Consider the following 17,948-nt stretch of genomic DNA (forward strand, 5'->3'; position numbering starts at 1 on the left):
AAAGTATATCAGAGCTCGGGAGCTACCAGTCTTCACACATTCTTCAAACCAAAAAATAGTGCCGCAATAAGAACATGTATAGTCTGGACTGCCAAAGTTAAAAGGATGACTCATCATTGTCAATCGCGTCAAATTCATCAGGATGCATCTCTGAATGATACACTCCATGACCAATTGCACGACGTATACTTCTGGATTACAAAATGGAAGATGAAGAAGCTTTTGCATAACCATGTCCATCGCATGGGTCTCTTCGATTCCTGAGAAGTTGGCTACGCAAAAGTCTCTTTTGCGTGCTTGACTCCCCTCTCTTCATCCTAGACATAGACAATCAATAAAAGTAACTCCTTCAAAAAACCTGAAATCAACTAACTAAACATGGCGTTGCATCCATCAAAGCAGAGCATAGCTCTCTGCTGCTGTGTTTTTTAGGCCTCTCTTTTCTTGTTCACCTTACAAAATACAGGAACTGATAGAAATACTCGACCCCAAAAGAAAACCCACGTACTCAACTAAAAACCCACAAAAAAACCGTACACAGGGCTCTAATTTTGAATTTCAGGGAAAGACTAGACTAGACTACTAGACTAGACTAGACTAGACTAGACTACTAGACTAGACTAGACTAGACTGTCTACTTCTCGTGTTAACCTTAACACATATATTTGGACCGGAAAGAAATTCTAGTATCTTGTTCCTAAGCAAACATGCCTTACACCTCATACACCCTTCTTCTTTCTTTCTTGGAGGAGAAAAAAAGAGGAAGGAGACCACCGGTGGTTACTCTACCACCGTCTTCTCTCCGTCCAATTTCACTCAAATCCGCCATCACCAGCGTTGGACGCCCGGTTGAGCCTCGAATTCCCATTTTATCACCGTGGCCTCTCCACTTCGCCTCACAGGAAGAGCTGGATGACCACCATACACCGGTACGTTCTGTTCTTCCGATATATATATATATATATATATACTACCCGACGAGCGACGTATATATATTTATATATATATATTTGCGGGATTGTATTCTCAACTTAATAAAACGCTGAAAACTTGGATTCCAATGTTGGATATGAGCAGCCGGAGGAACAACAATCTGAAAACGCTGCATATTTGGAGGCGACAAAATTGGCCGTAGAATATTTGAATGCTCGCTGGGCCGAATCAGTGGCCGCCGATTCGGCCCGCCGAGAAAAACTGGCTAAGCAGTCAAAGTCTCGTCGGGAACAATTGATGGCTGAAGCTTCGGCTCGCCGTCAAAAATCGACTGAAGAATTTCAATCTCTTCGGGACAAGATCGCGCAAGAAACTCAGGCTCGCCGGCAAAAATCCGCCCAAGAATTTCAGGCTCTGCGGGACAAAATCGCGCAAGAAACTCAGGCTCGTCGTAAAAAAATCGCAGAAGACTATCAGGCTCGTCGCCAAAAAATCGCTCAGGACTGTCAGGCGCGCAGCGAAAAAATCGGTCAAAGTCTTCGGCAAGAATTGGTGGCTGAAGCTCGCGATGAAAAATTGGCTCAGGCTCGCCCGGGAAAAAAATTGGTACGTTGTTTCGATTTTTCTTTATTACACTATTTACGCAATTGTTTGTTTGGATTTCGAGATTTGTTGATTACCTTGATTCTGTCTTCCTATTTGTCATTTTCATTCATCGAAAGTAATTCGACTTCCCCTCAACCGGCCTCCCATTGTGCTGGTTCTGCATCTTGTACGACTCAAACGCTTTTATGACCTTTCAAGGAGCTCATCTCTTAATTTACAGCTTATCATCTCTTAATTTACAGCTTCTCAGTGTACCAGTTTGCTATCTCCCATCTTAGTTTCTAATCTTATTGATTGCTTTCAACATTTTTCTTGAGAACCCTATTCTACTTAACCATGCTCATGCACCCTGTTTCACTTTTCAAGTTTTGTTTCTCGAAATTGTTTGGATTTCTGTATTTGTTATGAAAGAATAAATTTGCTTGTTAAAATGCAAAGATGTTCTGTTTAATCACAAAAAAATTATCTGTTTAAAAGATGTTCTGCAACTTTTGTGCCCTTAGGTCTAACAAGTCAATCTAGAGAGCTTGACCACTCCTATCCCCACATCCTATGTGCTAATTCAAGCACTTTTTCTTCCTTGGTCTTAGGAGTATCCACGTTCACTGCCCTCTTTCCAGCTCGCTTTGTATATTTTGTGCCTCAAAAACTGAATCAAATCACTGAATTCTCCAACCGGATCATTGATATATAGTCAATTCTTAATGAAATCTTCCAAGTCATTGTTAATACTGCTCTCTAACGTTGCAATCTGAGTAAGTTAGTGTGTAAATGGTGGTAAGTCGAACATTTTTTTGTCAAACAACAAAACAATCACAAGATTCGGTGCTTTCGTGTTTCAAAAACCAGTAGCTTGTCTAAAAATTCAATAGCCAATCACAAGATTCGGTGTGCTGATTTACTGTTCAAGTATTGTTTCTCGAAATTGTTTGGATTTCTGTGTTTGTTGTGATAGAATAAATTTGATTGTTAAAATGCGAAGATGCTCTGTGTAGTCACAAAAAAAATTATCTGTTTAAAATGGTTACCGAAATTTAATTCTAAAGCATCCCGTAATTTTTATGTCCTTAGCCTAACAAGTCAATCTAAAGAGCTTGATCAACCCTATTCCCATATCTTAATTGCTTATTCAAGTACACTTTCTTCTTTGATCTTAGGAGTATCCACATTCAAAGGCCTCTTTCCAGCTCTCTTTGAATATTTTTGCCTCAAAAACTGAATTCAATCCCTGAATTCTCAAGCAGGAACATCGATATGAAACCAATACTTAATGAAATCATCCCAGTCAGTTAATAGTGCTCTTTAAGATTGCAATCTCTTTATCGAAAATGAGTCCAATGCTCATTCGAGTCCGTCATTGGACTCTCTGTCTTCTCCTATGCAACATGAGAATCAAAATCATCGTTGATTTCCTGTATCTTATGTGCATGATCAAAATCCATTTGTTCATTTTCATCCAAGTAATATGACGTCCCTCGACCGGCTTCCCACTGTTATTGTTCTACATCTTGATCTTGTACTTCATACGCTTTCATGACATCTATGTTATGCAGCTTCTCAGTGTGCCAGTTTGCCATCTCGCATCTTAGTTTCTGATCTTCTTCATTGCTTATCACATTGTCTTGAGAGTTTTTAGCTACATCGTTGGGGTTGAATGGGGGTCTATTCATTGATGAACCAGGAGATCGCAAGTTCTTCCAGAAGCCAATCTCTCTTGCCACACCAGATAGCAACATCAAAGAAAATGCGCCTGCTTGTGCTGGTTCAGTTCTTGGCTCAAAATTTTCATTCCTGAATCTCCCTTGGTCTGCCTCACTTCTTGGTCTCTGATCTTCTATTCTCTCTTCCATCTTTTCCTTAGAATCACTATCTCATGAGAAACAGACATGAAAGCTAATGGGTCTGGGTTTTCTCGTTCATTTCTCGTCTCATCAAACTTCTTTCTTTATCTTGTTTTCCCTTGTCTTGCTCTAGTTCACTTCTTGGACTCTGATCTACTTTCTTATCCGCATTTTCCTCAGAATCAACGACACCACCAATGCTATCAAATGGACATGCTTCCTCAGTGCCTGGCCCCTGATCTTCTATCCTATATTTCTCATCTTCCTTAGAACCATCACACCATCAGTTTCATCTTGGTCCCATATGGTCTTCTTTCTTCTTCTGGTTGTTCATATCTTGGTTCCATATCATCTTCTTTCTTCTTCTGCTTGCTCGTATCTTGGTTCCATATCATCTTCTTTCTTCTTTTGCTCATTCTCCTGAAAATCTTCTTCTGGTTCACTTCTGGCCTTGAAAATATATATAAATTCTTTTTTACTTTCCAGCCAAGGCAATCACTATTAGCCCAATCACGATCACATTTGCTTGATTTTCATTGATCTAATTACGTTGAACTCTGAAATGATATATCCGAGAGGCAAGATGGTCTTTGTTCTTTTCTGATTTTTATTTTTTTTTTGCTGTTCTTGGGTGTCTACAGGTTCTTGAGTTAAGTTGCCAGGAAACTTCTTCTGAGACGGATCAAAGACGGCTCCAAATAAAACTGGATGGACATGTTCATTCCTTTCCCACTGCTATTTTGTCTCCCTTTTCATTTACAATTGATCTTTGACTATTAGTTCTCCTAGCAGCCAAGACTTACAGGCCTTCTCTTTATTTGATTTTGATTGCTTGTAATAAGCCTTGAACTCATGGGCTTCATTTGATAAGGCCTTTTTCACCACTTCTCTTGTGACACGATTATGAGAAATTTTATACACAGTACAAAAACATTATGGGTGTGTTTGGAAAATTGATTTTAAGATTAGATTTTGAAAACAATTTTAAGAAATAATGATGAAAACAAAATTCATTTGGTAGAGGATTTTGCACGGAGAAAGAGGAAAGATGAAAGAGAACACAAGAAAGAATTTTACAAAACTTCAAATAACAGTTTTGGTTTTTTAGTTTTTAAAAACCAAAAACAGTTTTCAATTTTATAAAACAGTTTCTAAAAACACTCATCCAAACTAATTTTCAATCCCGTTTGAATTTTCAAAAACATAAAACAGTTTTGAAAATTGTAACCAAACAAGCCCTATATTTACATCATTTTTTGAAAATGTTAAGTTTACATCAAAAAGTTATAAGTCTATACACAAAATTATAGTGAAAAGATTAAATTACCCTGGTTTTATACCACATTAAAAATATTAACAAAGCACCCACCAAAGTGAAAATAGTCAATTTAGTCACTGAAAGATAAGACTTTATTCAACTCAATCATCAAGTTTTAAAATTTCTCAACTCGGTCACTCACTGTTGTATTTTTTTCACGACAGGTCAATCATTGACCAGAAAATGACACATGGATGTCGGAGTCTCGTCAGAGTGTCGCGTGACAATTTTAATCTAATTAACACTGACATGTCATTTTTTAAAGAAAAAAAAAACATGGCAGAATAAAAATTTAAATTTAAATTTAAAAACTAAAATAAAAAAAAATCACATGTCGTATACAAAAAACAAAAAATAATTCTAAAATTAAAAATTAGAAAGAACAAAGTTCTTCCTCCTCACGAGAACTTCTGAGAAGCCTCCTTATCCAAATCAATCCCAATCTCCAAAACCAACAACCGAATTCAAGGAGAATCTTGCCAGGGCAGGGTGCGAGGATGGCAGGTGCTCGAGGTGGGCACATTTAAGCTCAATGTGGATGGTGTGATTTTTCTGGAGCTGAATTTTGTTGGGGTGAGCGCCACATTGAGAGATCATCATGGGTCCCCGCTGTTATGTTTGTTTAATAGGATGCCTGGGAGGGTGGATCCAATGTTTGCAGAGCTTTTGGCTGTTACTTGCTCCTTGAGATGTCCGTTGGCTGCAGGCTTTCACGAGTTCATTCTGGAGATTGATTCGACCAACGTTGTTCATGCACTTACTTAGGATGATTTCCTAGAGTCCAAGTTCACTTTGTAATAGAGGCTAAATAGTTAATGTCCGCCCATGGGGTTGTGCAATGTAAACATATTCCCCATAACTCTGTAGTCCATTATCTTGCTCGTATGGCAAGGTTTGAGGGTGGGAGTCAGGTTTGGAGGGTTGTATGCCCTGTGCAGATTGAGGCCCTTGTTGTGAGGGACCGTCAACTTTGTATGTAACTGTTTCTTTTTCTTAATGAATTTATTCTTCTCAAAAAAAAATTATGATATATATGGGTTTGTTATTTAAATCTGAAGCCCATCATAAAACGGGCCCATTAACATGTCCTAATTATATATTGGGAAAATTTTATATACATATCACAAAACTACTATCTTTATACCATTTTTATAACATTATAAGTTTACACTAAAAATTAATAAGTTTACGCACAAAATATCAATAAAAGCACCAATATACCATTGTTTTGTACAATATTAAGAATAATATTGTTAAGTTTACACATAAACCCACCTTACCAATCTCGGACAGCAGCTCCTATCGTTTGTGAAGTTTGACATGCAAATCATTTTCTGTTGTTCTCAGTACTTCCATAACCCATAAAAATGAAAAATACCGTAGGTTCAGCTCTTCATCCCTAATTCAAAATTCACTAGGAAATATGAAGATTTTCTTCTTAGATGGCTTGCCAGCATGTAAAGTATAAGGTTATATGCAGCTCTTGCCCATGCCGTTTCTGTCACAACTCCTGCGGCATTGATAATTTGCGATGAGAGTGGAAATATAAGAAATAGTCTTGGGAAGTATTGGAAAATGATGAAGAATCTCATATTTGTTTTTTGTATTTCTACCTCTAAGTAGGGGTCAAAATTAGGTTGTTTTCTTATCTGAATCATTAGGTGGCTCAAAATGATGGTTGTTCGAGCTGAAATTTTACGTGTGTGTGTATATATATATATTGATGGTTGTTCTATCATAAATATTGATAAATCGAATATGTTTATATAAGATGTTCAAGCATGACGATCCCTTTTTAGATGATCATGCAAGCCGAATTCAAGAGATTAAGGTTGTCATTTTTGCTCGGCGTTTGAATTCATAATGAAGGGAAGGACTTACCATTTTGAAGGTATACAATACTAGGTGCTTGGCCCGCGCGAATTGCAATTTGTGTTTTTCAAATAATAAACTAAAAAAAGATAATTCATTAATCAAATATAATACATTTTAATTTTTTGGTTGTTTATAATTTGCAATTGTTTATGGTGTTATCATTTTCTTCAGAATACTTCAAAGAAAGTATGTAAATAGAATGATAAATTAGTTAAATTGAGAACGTCACTTAATCATAAGGCTGCAAACAAAGTGATGTTTTAATAAATTCTAAAAAAAAGAGCATTAAGTAATCGAGTCCACAATTAATTTTAAATTAGCATTTTTTCATCAGACATATGTGAACTAAAATAACTGCATGTGTTCAAACGTTAATAGTTAACATATTATAGATACATATCTTTATAGTTATAAGGGTTATAAAAAGACTAAGGCCTTATGTGTGGGAGTTAAGATTTCATTGGTTTTCATTGTTTAGTTTAGTTTTGGTTCATTTTAATCATGTGTGATAGTTTTTTTTAACATTTTAAATGATTGGTTTGTATTGGTTTTAAAAAACAAGAGAAACCAATTAATGAAGGTTTTGATCCACTTTTACAACCCACCAAATTGGTGGGTTCATGTTGGTTTAAAAATTAATACCCAAATATATCCTCACCTTACAAATCATATGTCAACTTTGCCCTTAGCCCTACCAACACAATAAAACATCAATTTTTCAGGTCCTGTTGGCTCAATCCTTTCTTGGGTTTGTTTTGTTGTATTGTGAATTTTTATTACTTGCAATTCTTGCTATTTTTCTAATTACATAGAAAATAAAAATGTGTTTATAATAAATGATGTATGAGTAATTGTATGTTAAAAGAAACAATCAAAGTCAATGATGTCTCAAACTCCCACACATGGCTTTAAACCAAGCCAATCATTAATTTCTAAAACTCCCACACATAATTTCTAAAACTCCCACACATGGCTTTAAACCAAGCCAATACAAAACAAACCCTCCCCAACCAATACTTTACAAACCAACTTAAATCAATGACAAAAAACTCCCACATAGTAAGTCCATATATTTCTCAATAGCAAAGGAAAAATGACTTGCAAGATTGTCTTTAGCTTTGAAGCGCCGTTTGATTGATATTTAATACAATAAATAATCCAAGATTGTAAGAGTCATTTTCTTTTCCTTTTTTCTTTGTCTTTTTAATTGATATTTAACCATAGATGTAAAAGCACCATTTCGAATTGTAGGATGATAAGGGTCATTTCTTTCTCTCTTTTTTTCTGTTATCTTTTTATTGACAAAAGTATTATTTATATCCTCAAACTATCCATGTTTTCTCGATTCTATCCTTAAATTATCCTTGAACTTTCAATTATTTTTTCATTTCTATCATGAGTCACATTTTCGGTGAAACTTCTGATGGATTGTGCTGATGTGGCATTCAAATTCCGGCAAACTGTACATGTGGAGTGATGAGAAGTAAAAAAAAATTAATCAACTTTTTACACATCAAATGAAATAAAAAAAATATGTATTTTTCTCTCCAATTCTCTACTGTTCCTCTTCTTCCTTTATCAAACCACGATTCCATCTTCGGCAATGACTCTCCAGCAATTACAACACACCAACAAACCATGAATTTGGATGAAAAATACAAAAGAGGAACCTGTAAGAATCAATAAAACCCACATATGTTAACAATCAACAAAACCCACAGATCAACACAACCACCTGAACACACTATTAGAAGAACTCAAGAACACAGATCCAATAACCTCATAGAACACACCAAGAACCTCAAACCCAACCTGACAAACCCATTAAGGGAGCGAAAGAAATCCCTAATCCAATAGCTAAAAGAGGCAAGGAAAATATTGGCCTAGATCAGAGGAACAGATCGAGAGCAGACTCATGAGCCAGTAAGGGAGAGCACAGTCCCGAACCACGATATTTCTTTCAGCGGGCCGAAGAAAAAGTAGAAGGGGACGACTCTAAACCAAACAAAGATCTCAAATTTGTGTGACCTAGCTTTACCAATTAGAGAACTATCAGAGAGAGAGGAGAGAACCCTTATTTGAACTTTAATGATTGGTTTTGCCGGTCCCGTGGCTCGCACTATGACGTCGGTGGAGAGTTGAAGTATGTGAGATCCATCGTCGGTGGGGAGTCGAATTCAAGAAGAAGTGAAGAACACAGATTTTTTTTTTCGATTTGGCAGTAGTTCAGTTTTTGATTTTCTCAAAATCGTTTTTTGATTTTTTAAAATTCAGTTTTTGAATTTCTTTTGAATTTGTTTTCAGATAGATTTGATCCATGAGTTTAATTTGTCAGAGTTTGAAGCCAAATCAACAAAATCTGCCGAAAATTTCATTGGAATTGTGACTCAGGATAGAAATGGAAATTTTTTTGAAATGATAGAAATAACTGAGTTCATAATTTAAGGGTAGAATCGAGAAAACATGGATAGTTGGAGTATATAAATAATACTTTAGCCTCTTTTTAATTGATATTAATCCATAGATTTGAAAGCATCGTTTCAAATTGCAAAATTATAAGAGATCATTTTCCTTTTCTTTTAAATTGATATTTAAAGCATTGAATACGACACTTAGAATTATAAGAGATCATTTTCTTTTTCTTTTAAATTATATTTAATGCATTGAATACAACACTTGCAAGCAGTAAGAACAAAGACCAAACAACTATAAAGGGAAAAAAATACAGAGAGCCTTGTAGAGCAAATTGAAGAGCTAAAAGGAAAGAGGTATCACTTTCTTGTATTTTGTTCGAGCTTTAAACTTGGACATTTTACGCATCATCTCTTTTTCCAACTCTGGAACACTTTTACCTTTACAAAATGAATACTGCATATCAGATACAAATCTTTTTCTTGTGTCAAAGCTGAAGAACTACCACTTTATTTTCCCATCTTTGCCACAACTGAGTTAAACCAACTACCAGCAATTCCTCCTCACAACACCACCACAAATTATACCTACAACCAATGAAAAAGAGAAAAAAAAATTAATAAATAAATCAAGAAATGAAACGCTAGACAACTCTGCAAACATAATCAATTTATGGGTATCTTTTTGGATTATATGAAACAGATGAGGGGAAAACACATTCATTTATGATTTAATTTCGTATTATTAAAAAGAGAGGCATGGGTGATGAAAAGAAAAATCATTGCAAGTTATTGAATAAACAAAGCTCTCTAGTTTTCCTTTCATCTTCCTTATCATGATTCACTTCAAATAGTTTTCCATTCATCTTCCTTATCATGATTCACTTCAAAATTGGACTTCTCATCAGATTATTCTTCCTCTTCCAATGGATTCCCTACTATTATTAAAAGAATTAAAAGTTGTAATCCAAAAAGAAATTCACAGTAAACATCTATGATTGCAAAGATTGCTTTCAGTTTCAGTAGGTACCTGTTTCTCATTGTAACCTTCCATATTTTTATGGAAAACACTAAACATCCCTAGAATTTGTGCCCATAAATATCCGTAGCCCAGGTGTTAAGTCAGGTCAGCTATCCAACTAGATATTTTGGAGAAAAAAAAATCAAGATAAATGAAAGTAAATCAAGATTCCCGCTTCTCTCTCCTGTTACTTTTTCATCTCCCGCTTCTCTCTCCTGATTTCATCTTGTCTTTTCCTTATTCTCTCTCCAACATCATCTGACATCTCTGCAACATAGCCCTGCTTCATTTCTTGGTTTTCTTCAAGAGACATATAATAATTTAATAGACATATTATTAGAATTATAATAAAGAGTGTAATTAATACTAATATAGTATCATAGACATTATTAGAATTGTAATAAAATAAACTCAGTGTTATCACTAAACTGGTTTTTTTTTTATATTTGTATGTTTTGAACTTGGTTTTTTTTTATGATTTCATGGATTGTTATATAATTTTGAGGAGATAATTTTTAATTATGACATTAGAGCAATATATTGTGAATTATGTAATTAAATCACAATAATGTAATTGCATTATCAATATGTAATTATGCATTGAAATAATGTAATTATTCACTGTTGTTTTGTAATTAACAATTATCAATGTAATTACACATTTGAATAATGTAATTAAAAATATCAATATGTAATTATGTATTGCAATAATGTAATTATTCACTTCGGATATAGTTTTGAACATTCAGGGAAATAGGAGAGCACCCCAACCAGCTCTAAGGTAAAAACAATACAAACATCAAAGATAAACAAACTTATAACATGAAAGACCCCAAACACTAAAGCCACGACATGGAAGACCCAGAACAAATAAACCCACAACATCGAAGACCTCATACAACGGGCGCAGTAGTTGAAGTTGTCATCTTCCCTTGGTTTAAAAGGTCTCACCTTTATAAATCTTGAGGACCACCACCAACCTCCACTAGTGCTTTCTCTGTTTCTCATAACCATCTAACAGTAGTGTCATTAGAGTAATATATTGTGAATTGTGCAAGTATGATCACAATAATGTAATTAGAAATGATCAATGTGTAATTACGCATTGGAATATTGTGAATTGTGTAATATATGGTGAATTGTATAGGTAAACCACAATAATGTAATTACACATTAGAAAAATGTAATTCTTCACTATTGTTTTGTAATTAAAAATTATCAATGTAATTACGCATTAGGATAGTGTAATTAAAAATATCAATATGTAATTATGCATTGAAATAATGTAATTATTTACTTCGAATAGAGCTTTGAACATTCAGAGAAATAGGAGAGCACCCCAACCAGCTCTAAGGCAAAAACAACACAAGCATCAAAGATAAACAAACCCACAACATGAAAGACCCCAAACACCAAAGCCACAATATGGAAGACTCCAAACAGTGGGCGCAATAATTGAAGCCGCCCTCGCAAATAAGAACTGCGACCAACCAATCAAGAAAGAACAGTAGCGACCCACAAACGTAAACAAACCAAATTATGAATATATGATTGTCTCATTTTATACAGGTCCTAATTACATTGTTTCGGGGTATAATTACACAACATCTGGCCTTGATTACATGGTTTAGGTTGATAATTACACAATATCTGGCCTCCAATTTACAAATCGATTCCCAAACAAAATCAAAATTTTGTAACAAAATCAAGATCTTTACTCTACAAAATCAAATGTCTTCACTATTCTAAGTGATAATCCTAAAAAAAAAATCATTTTTTTTTGGAAATTTGACACTTTCTTCCCTTGCTTTAAAAGGTCTCACCTTTATAGATCTTCAAGACCACCACCAACCTCCACTAGTGCTTCTCCATGGCTTCCTCATCACCATCTAACAGTAGTGTCGTCGTCTTCCTCGTCACCAGATCTACGGCATCATCTACTGAAGATGAAGAGAGAGAGGTTGCAGGTGAAGAGTGGTTGGAGATAGAGAAAGGTTGCATATGGAGATTGGTTGAGAGAGAGAAGGGAAAGAGGGAGAGAAGAGAGAAGTGAGAGTCGAGAGAGACATGAGAGAAGTGAGAGAGATATCTCTCCTTTTTGTTCTTTTTGTATTGCGTTTCGTTTCATCATTTTATTTCTCAAATTTTTTTTTCTCATTTTGAATTTGCCATGTCAGTGTGTACATGTGGCATGCCACATGTGTCTATGGACACTTATGTATGTTTGGTTATGTATGACTAGTGTTACCGTATTTTTATTGTAATCACTTTTTCCCCTTCTCTGTGTTCCCTACATAAGGAGCTTTATCTTGAAAGTTGAATGAAGGTTGAATAAATTTCACACAGTAAATAAAATTGGGTTAGCATAGAAGGCTTAGCTTTGTACATCGCACGATTCTCCTCATTACGGAAAACAAAATCAACTTTAATGACACAAATCAATTAATAAATTGAAATAGGAAAGAAATTGTTAAATTGGAATCATTCTCCAATGGTTATGCATGATACTTTAATGGCACAAATCAATTGATAAATTGAAATAGGAAAGAAATCGTTAAATTGGAATCATTTTATAATGGTTATGCATGATTTTATTTGTTCTAATTAAATCAATAATTAATACATATTTTTTGTGTCTTTGTGTAATAAAATGTACTTTATGTTTTGATAAACATATTTTATGAAAACATAGAAGACATGAGTGAGAATATGTATGGAATAATGACCCAATTAATAGATTTAATTATATGGTAACCATTTAACAATTAAGTGTGAAAGAAAAATAAAATCAACATTAATGAAATGAGTGAGGTTGTGTATGGAATAATGGTCCAATTAATGGATTAAATTATATGATAACCGTTTAGCAATTAAGTGTGAAAGAAAAACAAAATCAACTTTAATGACACAAATCAATTAATAAATTGAAATAGGAAAGAAAATGTTAAATTGGAATCATTCTCTAATGGTTATGCATGATACTTTAATGACACAAATCAATTGATAAATTGAAATAGGAAAGAAATCGTTAAATTGGAATCATTCTGTAATGGTTATTCATGATTTTATTTGTTCTAATTAAATCAATAATTAATACATATTTTTTGTGTGTTTGTGTATAATTTGAATAAATAAAAATTAATCTTTTTCATTAATCCACATGACAATCATAGAGTTTTCCTAAAAGCTGATGTGGTGACATCAAAATCATTCTCTTATTCAGTAATCATATTATATTAATGGTTATGCATGATTTTATTTGTTCTAATTAAATCAATAATTAATACATATTTTTTGTGTTTCTATGTATAATTTGAATAAATAAAAATTAATCTTTTTCATTAATCCACATGACAATCATAAAGTTTTCCTAAAAGCTGATATAATGGCATCAAAATCATTCTCTTATTCAGTAATCATACTATGTATATGATATGATATTGTGAGAGATAAAATCAAGACTTAATCAATCTACTTATATTTGTGCAAGTCAAGACCAACTATAAAAGGAAACAAATCAAACGGTTTCCTAATCTAAATCGAAGTGAATTAGAGTTAAATTTGACTCATAATTAAATAAATACAACCAACTATGAACTCCCTTCCCTCCCTACTCTTTCCCTACTCTTTGGTTGCGTTGCGTTACCTCTGAACGGAAAAGATGTCTGGCTGCTACAACTCCAAGTCAAGGATTAATAGTACTGATTTCTTCTCTACGCTTCCGTATGATATAGTTTTGGACATCCTAACAAGGCTCTCCACAGAAACCCTCTCTCAATGCAAGTTTGTCTGCAGATCATGGCTTGAGATCATCCAATCCCCTGAATTCGTAGAATATTTGAATGCTCGCACCGATTCTGCCCGCCCGGAAAAACTGGCTAAACAGTCGAAGTCTCGTCGGGAGGAATTGATGGCTGAATCATCGGCTCTCCGGCAAAAATCGGCTCAAGAATTTCAGGCTCTCCGGGACAAAATCGCACAAGACTATCAGGCTCGTCGCCAACAAATCGCACAAGACTATCAGGCTCGTCGCCAACAAATCGCACAAGACTATCAGGCTCGTCGCCAAAAAATCGCACAAGACTATCAGGCTCGTCGCCAAAAAATCGCACAAGACTATCAGGCGCGCAGTGAAAACATCGGTCAAAGTCTTCGGGAAGAATTGGTGGCTGAAGCTCGCGATGAAAAATTGGCTCAGGCTCGCCCGGGAAAAAAATTGGTACGTTGTTTCGATTTTTCTTTATTACACTATTTACGCAATTGTTTGTTTGGATTTCGAGATTTGTTGATTAGTTTTCCTTGATTCTGTCTTCCGATTTGTCATTTTCATCGAAAGTAATTCGACTTCCCCTCAACCGGCCTCCCATTGTGCTGGTTCTGCATCTTGTACGACTCAAACGCTTTTATGACCTTTCAAGGAGCTCATCTCTTAATTTACAGCTTATCTTCTCTTAATTTACAGCTTCTCAGTTTACCAGTTTGCTATCTCCCATCTTAGTTTCTAATCTTATTCATTGCTTTCAACATTTTTCTTGAGAACCCTATTCTACTTAACCATGCTCATGCACGCTGTTTCTATTTTCAAGTTTTGTTTCTCGAAATTGTTTGGATTTCTGTATTTGTTATGAAAGAACAAATGTGCTTGTTAAAATGCAAAGATGTTCTGTTTAATCACAAAAAAATTATCTGTTTAAAAGATGTTCTGCAACTTTTGTGCCCTTAGGTCTAACGAGTCAATCTAGAGAGCTTGACCACTCCTATCCCCATATCCTAAGTGCTAATTCAAGCACTTTTTCTTCCTTGGTCTTAGGAGTATCCACATTCACTGTCCTCTTTCCAGCTCGCTTTGTATATTTTGTGCCTCAAAAACTGAATCAAATCACTGAATTATCCAACAGGATCATTGATATATAGTCAATTCTTAATGAAATCATCCAAGTCATTGTTAATACTGCTCTCTAAGGTTGCAATCTCAGTAAGTTAGGGTGTAAATGGTGGTAAGTCGAACATTTTTTTGTCAAACAACAAAACAATCACAAGATTCGGTGCTTTCGTGTCTCAAAAACCAGTAGCTTGTCTAAAAATTCAATAGCCAATCACAAGATTCGGTGTGCTGATTTACTTTTCAAGTATTGTTTCTCGAAATTGTTTGGATTTCTGTGTTTGTTGTGATAGAATAAATGTGATTGTTAAAATGCGAAGATGTTCTCTGCAGTCACAAAAAAAATTATCTGTTTAAAATGGTTACCGAAATTTAATTCTAAAGCATCCCGTAATTTTTATGTCCTTAGCCTAACAAGTCAGTCTAAAGAGCTTGATCAACCCTATTCCCATATCTTAATTGCTTATTCAAACACACTTTCTTCCTTGATCTTAGGAGTATCCACATTCAAAGGCCTCTTTCCATCTCTCTTTGAATATTTTTGCCTCAAAAACTGAATTCAATCCCTGAATTCATACGCTTGATCTTGTACTTCATACGCTTTCATGACATCTATGTTATGCAGCTTCTCAGTGTGCCAGTTTGCCATCTCGCATCTTAGTTTCTGATCTTCTTCATTGCTTACCACATTGTCTTGAGAGTTTTTAGCTACATCGTTGGGGTTGAATGGGGTCTATTCATTGATGAACCAGGAGAGCGCAAGTTCTTCCAGAAGCCAATCTCTCTTGCCACACCAGATAGCAACATCAAAGAAAATGCGTCTGCTCGTGCTGGTTCAGTTCTTGGCTCAAAATTTTCATTCCTGAATCTCTCTTGTTCTGCCTCACTTCTTGGTCTCTGATCTTCTATTCTCTCTTCCATTTTTTCCTTAGAATCACTATCTCATGAGAAACAGACATGAAAGCTAATGGATCTGGGTTTTCTCGTTCATTTCTCGTCTCATCAAACTTCTTTCTTTATCTTGTTTTCCCTTGTCTTGCTCTAGTTCACTTCTTGGACTCTGGTCTACTTTCTTTTCCTCATTTTCCTCAGAATCAACAACACCACCAATGCTATCAAATGGACATGCTTCCCCAGTGCCTGGCCCCTGATCTTCTATCCTATATTTCTCATCTTCCTTAGAACCATCACACCATCAGTTTTATTTTCTGCATGTTCACATCTTGGTCCCATATGGTCTTCTTTCTTCTTCTGGTTGTTCATATCTTGGTTCCATATCATCTTCTTTCTTCTTTTGCTCATTCTCCTGAAAATCTTCTTCTGGTTCACTTCTGGCCTTGAAAATATATATAATTTTTTTTTTTACTTTCCAGCCAAGGCAATCACTATTAGCCCAATCACGATCACATTTGCTTGATTTTCATTGATCTAATTAACGTTGAACTCTGAAATGTTATATCCAAGAGGTAAGATGGTCTTTGTTCTTTTCTGATTTTTAATTTTTTTTTTGCTGTTCTTGGGTGTCTACAGGTCCTTGAGTTGAGTTGCCACGAAACTTCTTCTGAGACGGATCAAAGACAGCTCCAAATAAAACTGGATGGACATGTTCATTCCTTTCCCACTGCTATTTTGTCTTCCTTTTCATTTACAATTGATCTTTGACTATTAGTTCTCCTATCTCCTAGCAGCCAAGACTTACAAGCCTTCTCTTTATTTGATTATGATTGCTTAGAATAAGCCTTGAACTCATGGGCTTCATTTGATAAGCCCTTTTTTCACCAATTTTCTCATGACACGATTATGAGAAATTTTATACAGAGTACAAAAACATTACACTTACATCACTTTTTGAACATGTTAAGTTTACATCAAAAGGTTATAAGTCTACACAGAATTATAGTAAAAATATTAAATTACCCTGATTTTATACAACATTAAAAATATTAGCAAAGCACCCACCAAAAGGGAAAATAGTCAATTTAATCATCAAAAGATAAGACTTTATTCAACTCAATCATCAAGTTTTAAACTCATTCATTGTTGTATTTTTTCTCAAGACAGGTCAATCATTGACCAGAAAATGACACAGGGATGTCGGAGTTTCGTCAGAGTGTCGCGTGGCAATTTTAATCTAATCAGCATTGACATGTCATTTTTTAAAGGAAAAAAATGTGGCAGAATAAAAATTTAAATTTAAAATTAAAAACTAAAATAAAAAAATCACATATGGTATACAAAAAACAAAAAATAATGCTAAAATTAAAAATTAGAAAGATCAAAGTTCTTCCTCCTCACTAGAACTTCTGAAAAGCCTCATTATCCAAATCAATCCCAATCTCCAAAACCAACAACCGAATTCAATGCAAAATTCCCAAACCAAAAGCCACAAATCGTCTTCAACATTCAATAACTAGTGGACTAATTTTAGAGCATTCTTCTCGTGAACATATTCCAAATAAAAAAAACCCTAAAAATCTAATGCTTGGCTAGTTCAGTAGGAGAACTCAGAGAGGACGAAGAAAGCATCGGGTTTTTTGGAGAACCCCAAAAATCTATGGGAAATTCTTTTTTTTCTAGGAGAAACTAGGACCGGGCTAAGAAAGCACAATAGCAGTTGATTGATGGAGTACACCATATCTGAGCAGCAAATCGAGGTCGTCGAGGTTGTTAGGGAGGGAGGAGGAGGCATCGTTGAGGTTTAAGGACATAAAATATGATTTTGCTTTAAAAGGATTAATATGTCATTGTATATGAGGATATTTATATAAATTATCAAAAATTTAAAAATTGTGTAAAGATAATGTTTTTTTGGTGTATAGATTAAATTTCCCCACGATTATTCATGTAACCAAAATGATATATGTCCATAATTTTTGATATCTATAATTGTTCATAATCTAAATGGTATGAGGAGAAGTATGGGGCACCATTTAATACTAAATGATCCCCCATAATTCTCCTCATGCCACCTAGATTATGGACAATTATGAACATCAAAATTATGGACATGTAGTGCTTCCGTTTATGTAATATCCAATTTAACATATTATAATATTAATAT

General features: G+C 34.7%; 2 protein-coding genes across 3 annotated transcripts; both read left to right on the forward strand.

The window, feature by feature from the left end:
- Window positions 1-705: 705 nt before the first annotated feature.
- LOC119989832 (titin homolog) lies at window positions 706-4,333 on the forward strand. Its single transcript, XM_038835563.1, has 3 exons — window positions 706-929; window positions 1,078-1,539; window positions 4,022-4,333. The coding sequence occupies exons 1-3, from the start codon at window positions 708-710 to the stop codon at window positions 4,151-4,153; spliced, it is 816 nt and encodes a 271-aa protein (XP_038691491.1). The 5' UTR covers window positions 706-707; the 3' UTR covers window positions 4,154-4,333.
- A 9,275-nt stretch (window positions 4,334-13,608) lies between these two features.
- LOC119988678 lies at window positions 13,609-16,731 on the forward strand. 2 transcript variants are annotated; one of them, XM_038833808.1, is made up of 3 exons: window positions 13,609-13,996; window positions 14,030-14,224; window positions 16,418-16,731. In XM_038833808.1, exons 1-3 carry the CDS (start codon window positions 13,667-13,669, stop codon window positions 16,547-16,549), a joined length of 657 nt encoding a protein of 218 aa, XP_038689736.1. In that variant the 5' UTR covers window positions 13,609-13,666; the 3' UTR covers window positions 16,550-16,731. The 2 variants fall into 2 exon arrangements, with proteins under 2 accessions (XP_038689736.1, XP_038689735.1); XM_038833807.1 differs by having other exon boundaries at window positions 13,609-14,224.
- Window positions 16,732-17,948: the final 1,217 nt, after the last annotated feature.

This window comes from Tripterygium wilfordii, chromosome 21, assembly GCF_013401445.1.
Source record: "Tripterygium wilfordii isolate XIE 37 chromosome 21, ASM1340144v1, whole genome shotgun sequence".
Lineage (NCBI taxonomy): Eukaryota > Viridiplantae > Streptophyta > Magnoliopsida > Celastrales > Celastraceae > Tripterygium > Tripterygium wilfordii.

Excerpts from the sequence above, each read along its gene's own strand:
- LOC119988678 (XM_038833807.1), top strand. The coding sequence starts at position 13,667 with ATGTCTGGCTGCTACAACTCCAAGTCAAGGATTAATAGTACTGATTTC. Across the intron at positions 14,225-16,417 it reads CTCGCCCGGGAAAAAAATTG|GTCCTTGAGTTGAGTTGCCA; the intron begins GTACGTTGTTTC and ends GGGTGTCTACAG.
- LOC119989832 (XM_038835563.1), top strand. The coding sequence starts at position 708 with ATGCCTTACACCTCATACACCCTTCTTCTTTCTTTCTTGGAGGAGAAA. Across the intron at positions 930-1,077 it reads TGGATGACCACCATACACCG|CCGGAGGAACAACAATCTGA; the intron begins GTACGTTCTGTT and ends GGATATGAGCAG. Across the intron at positions 1,540-4,021 it reads CTCGCCCGGGAAAAAAATTG|GTTCTTGAGTTAAGTTGCCA; the intron begins GTACGTTGTTTC and ends GGGTGTCTACAG.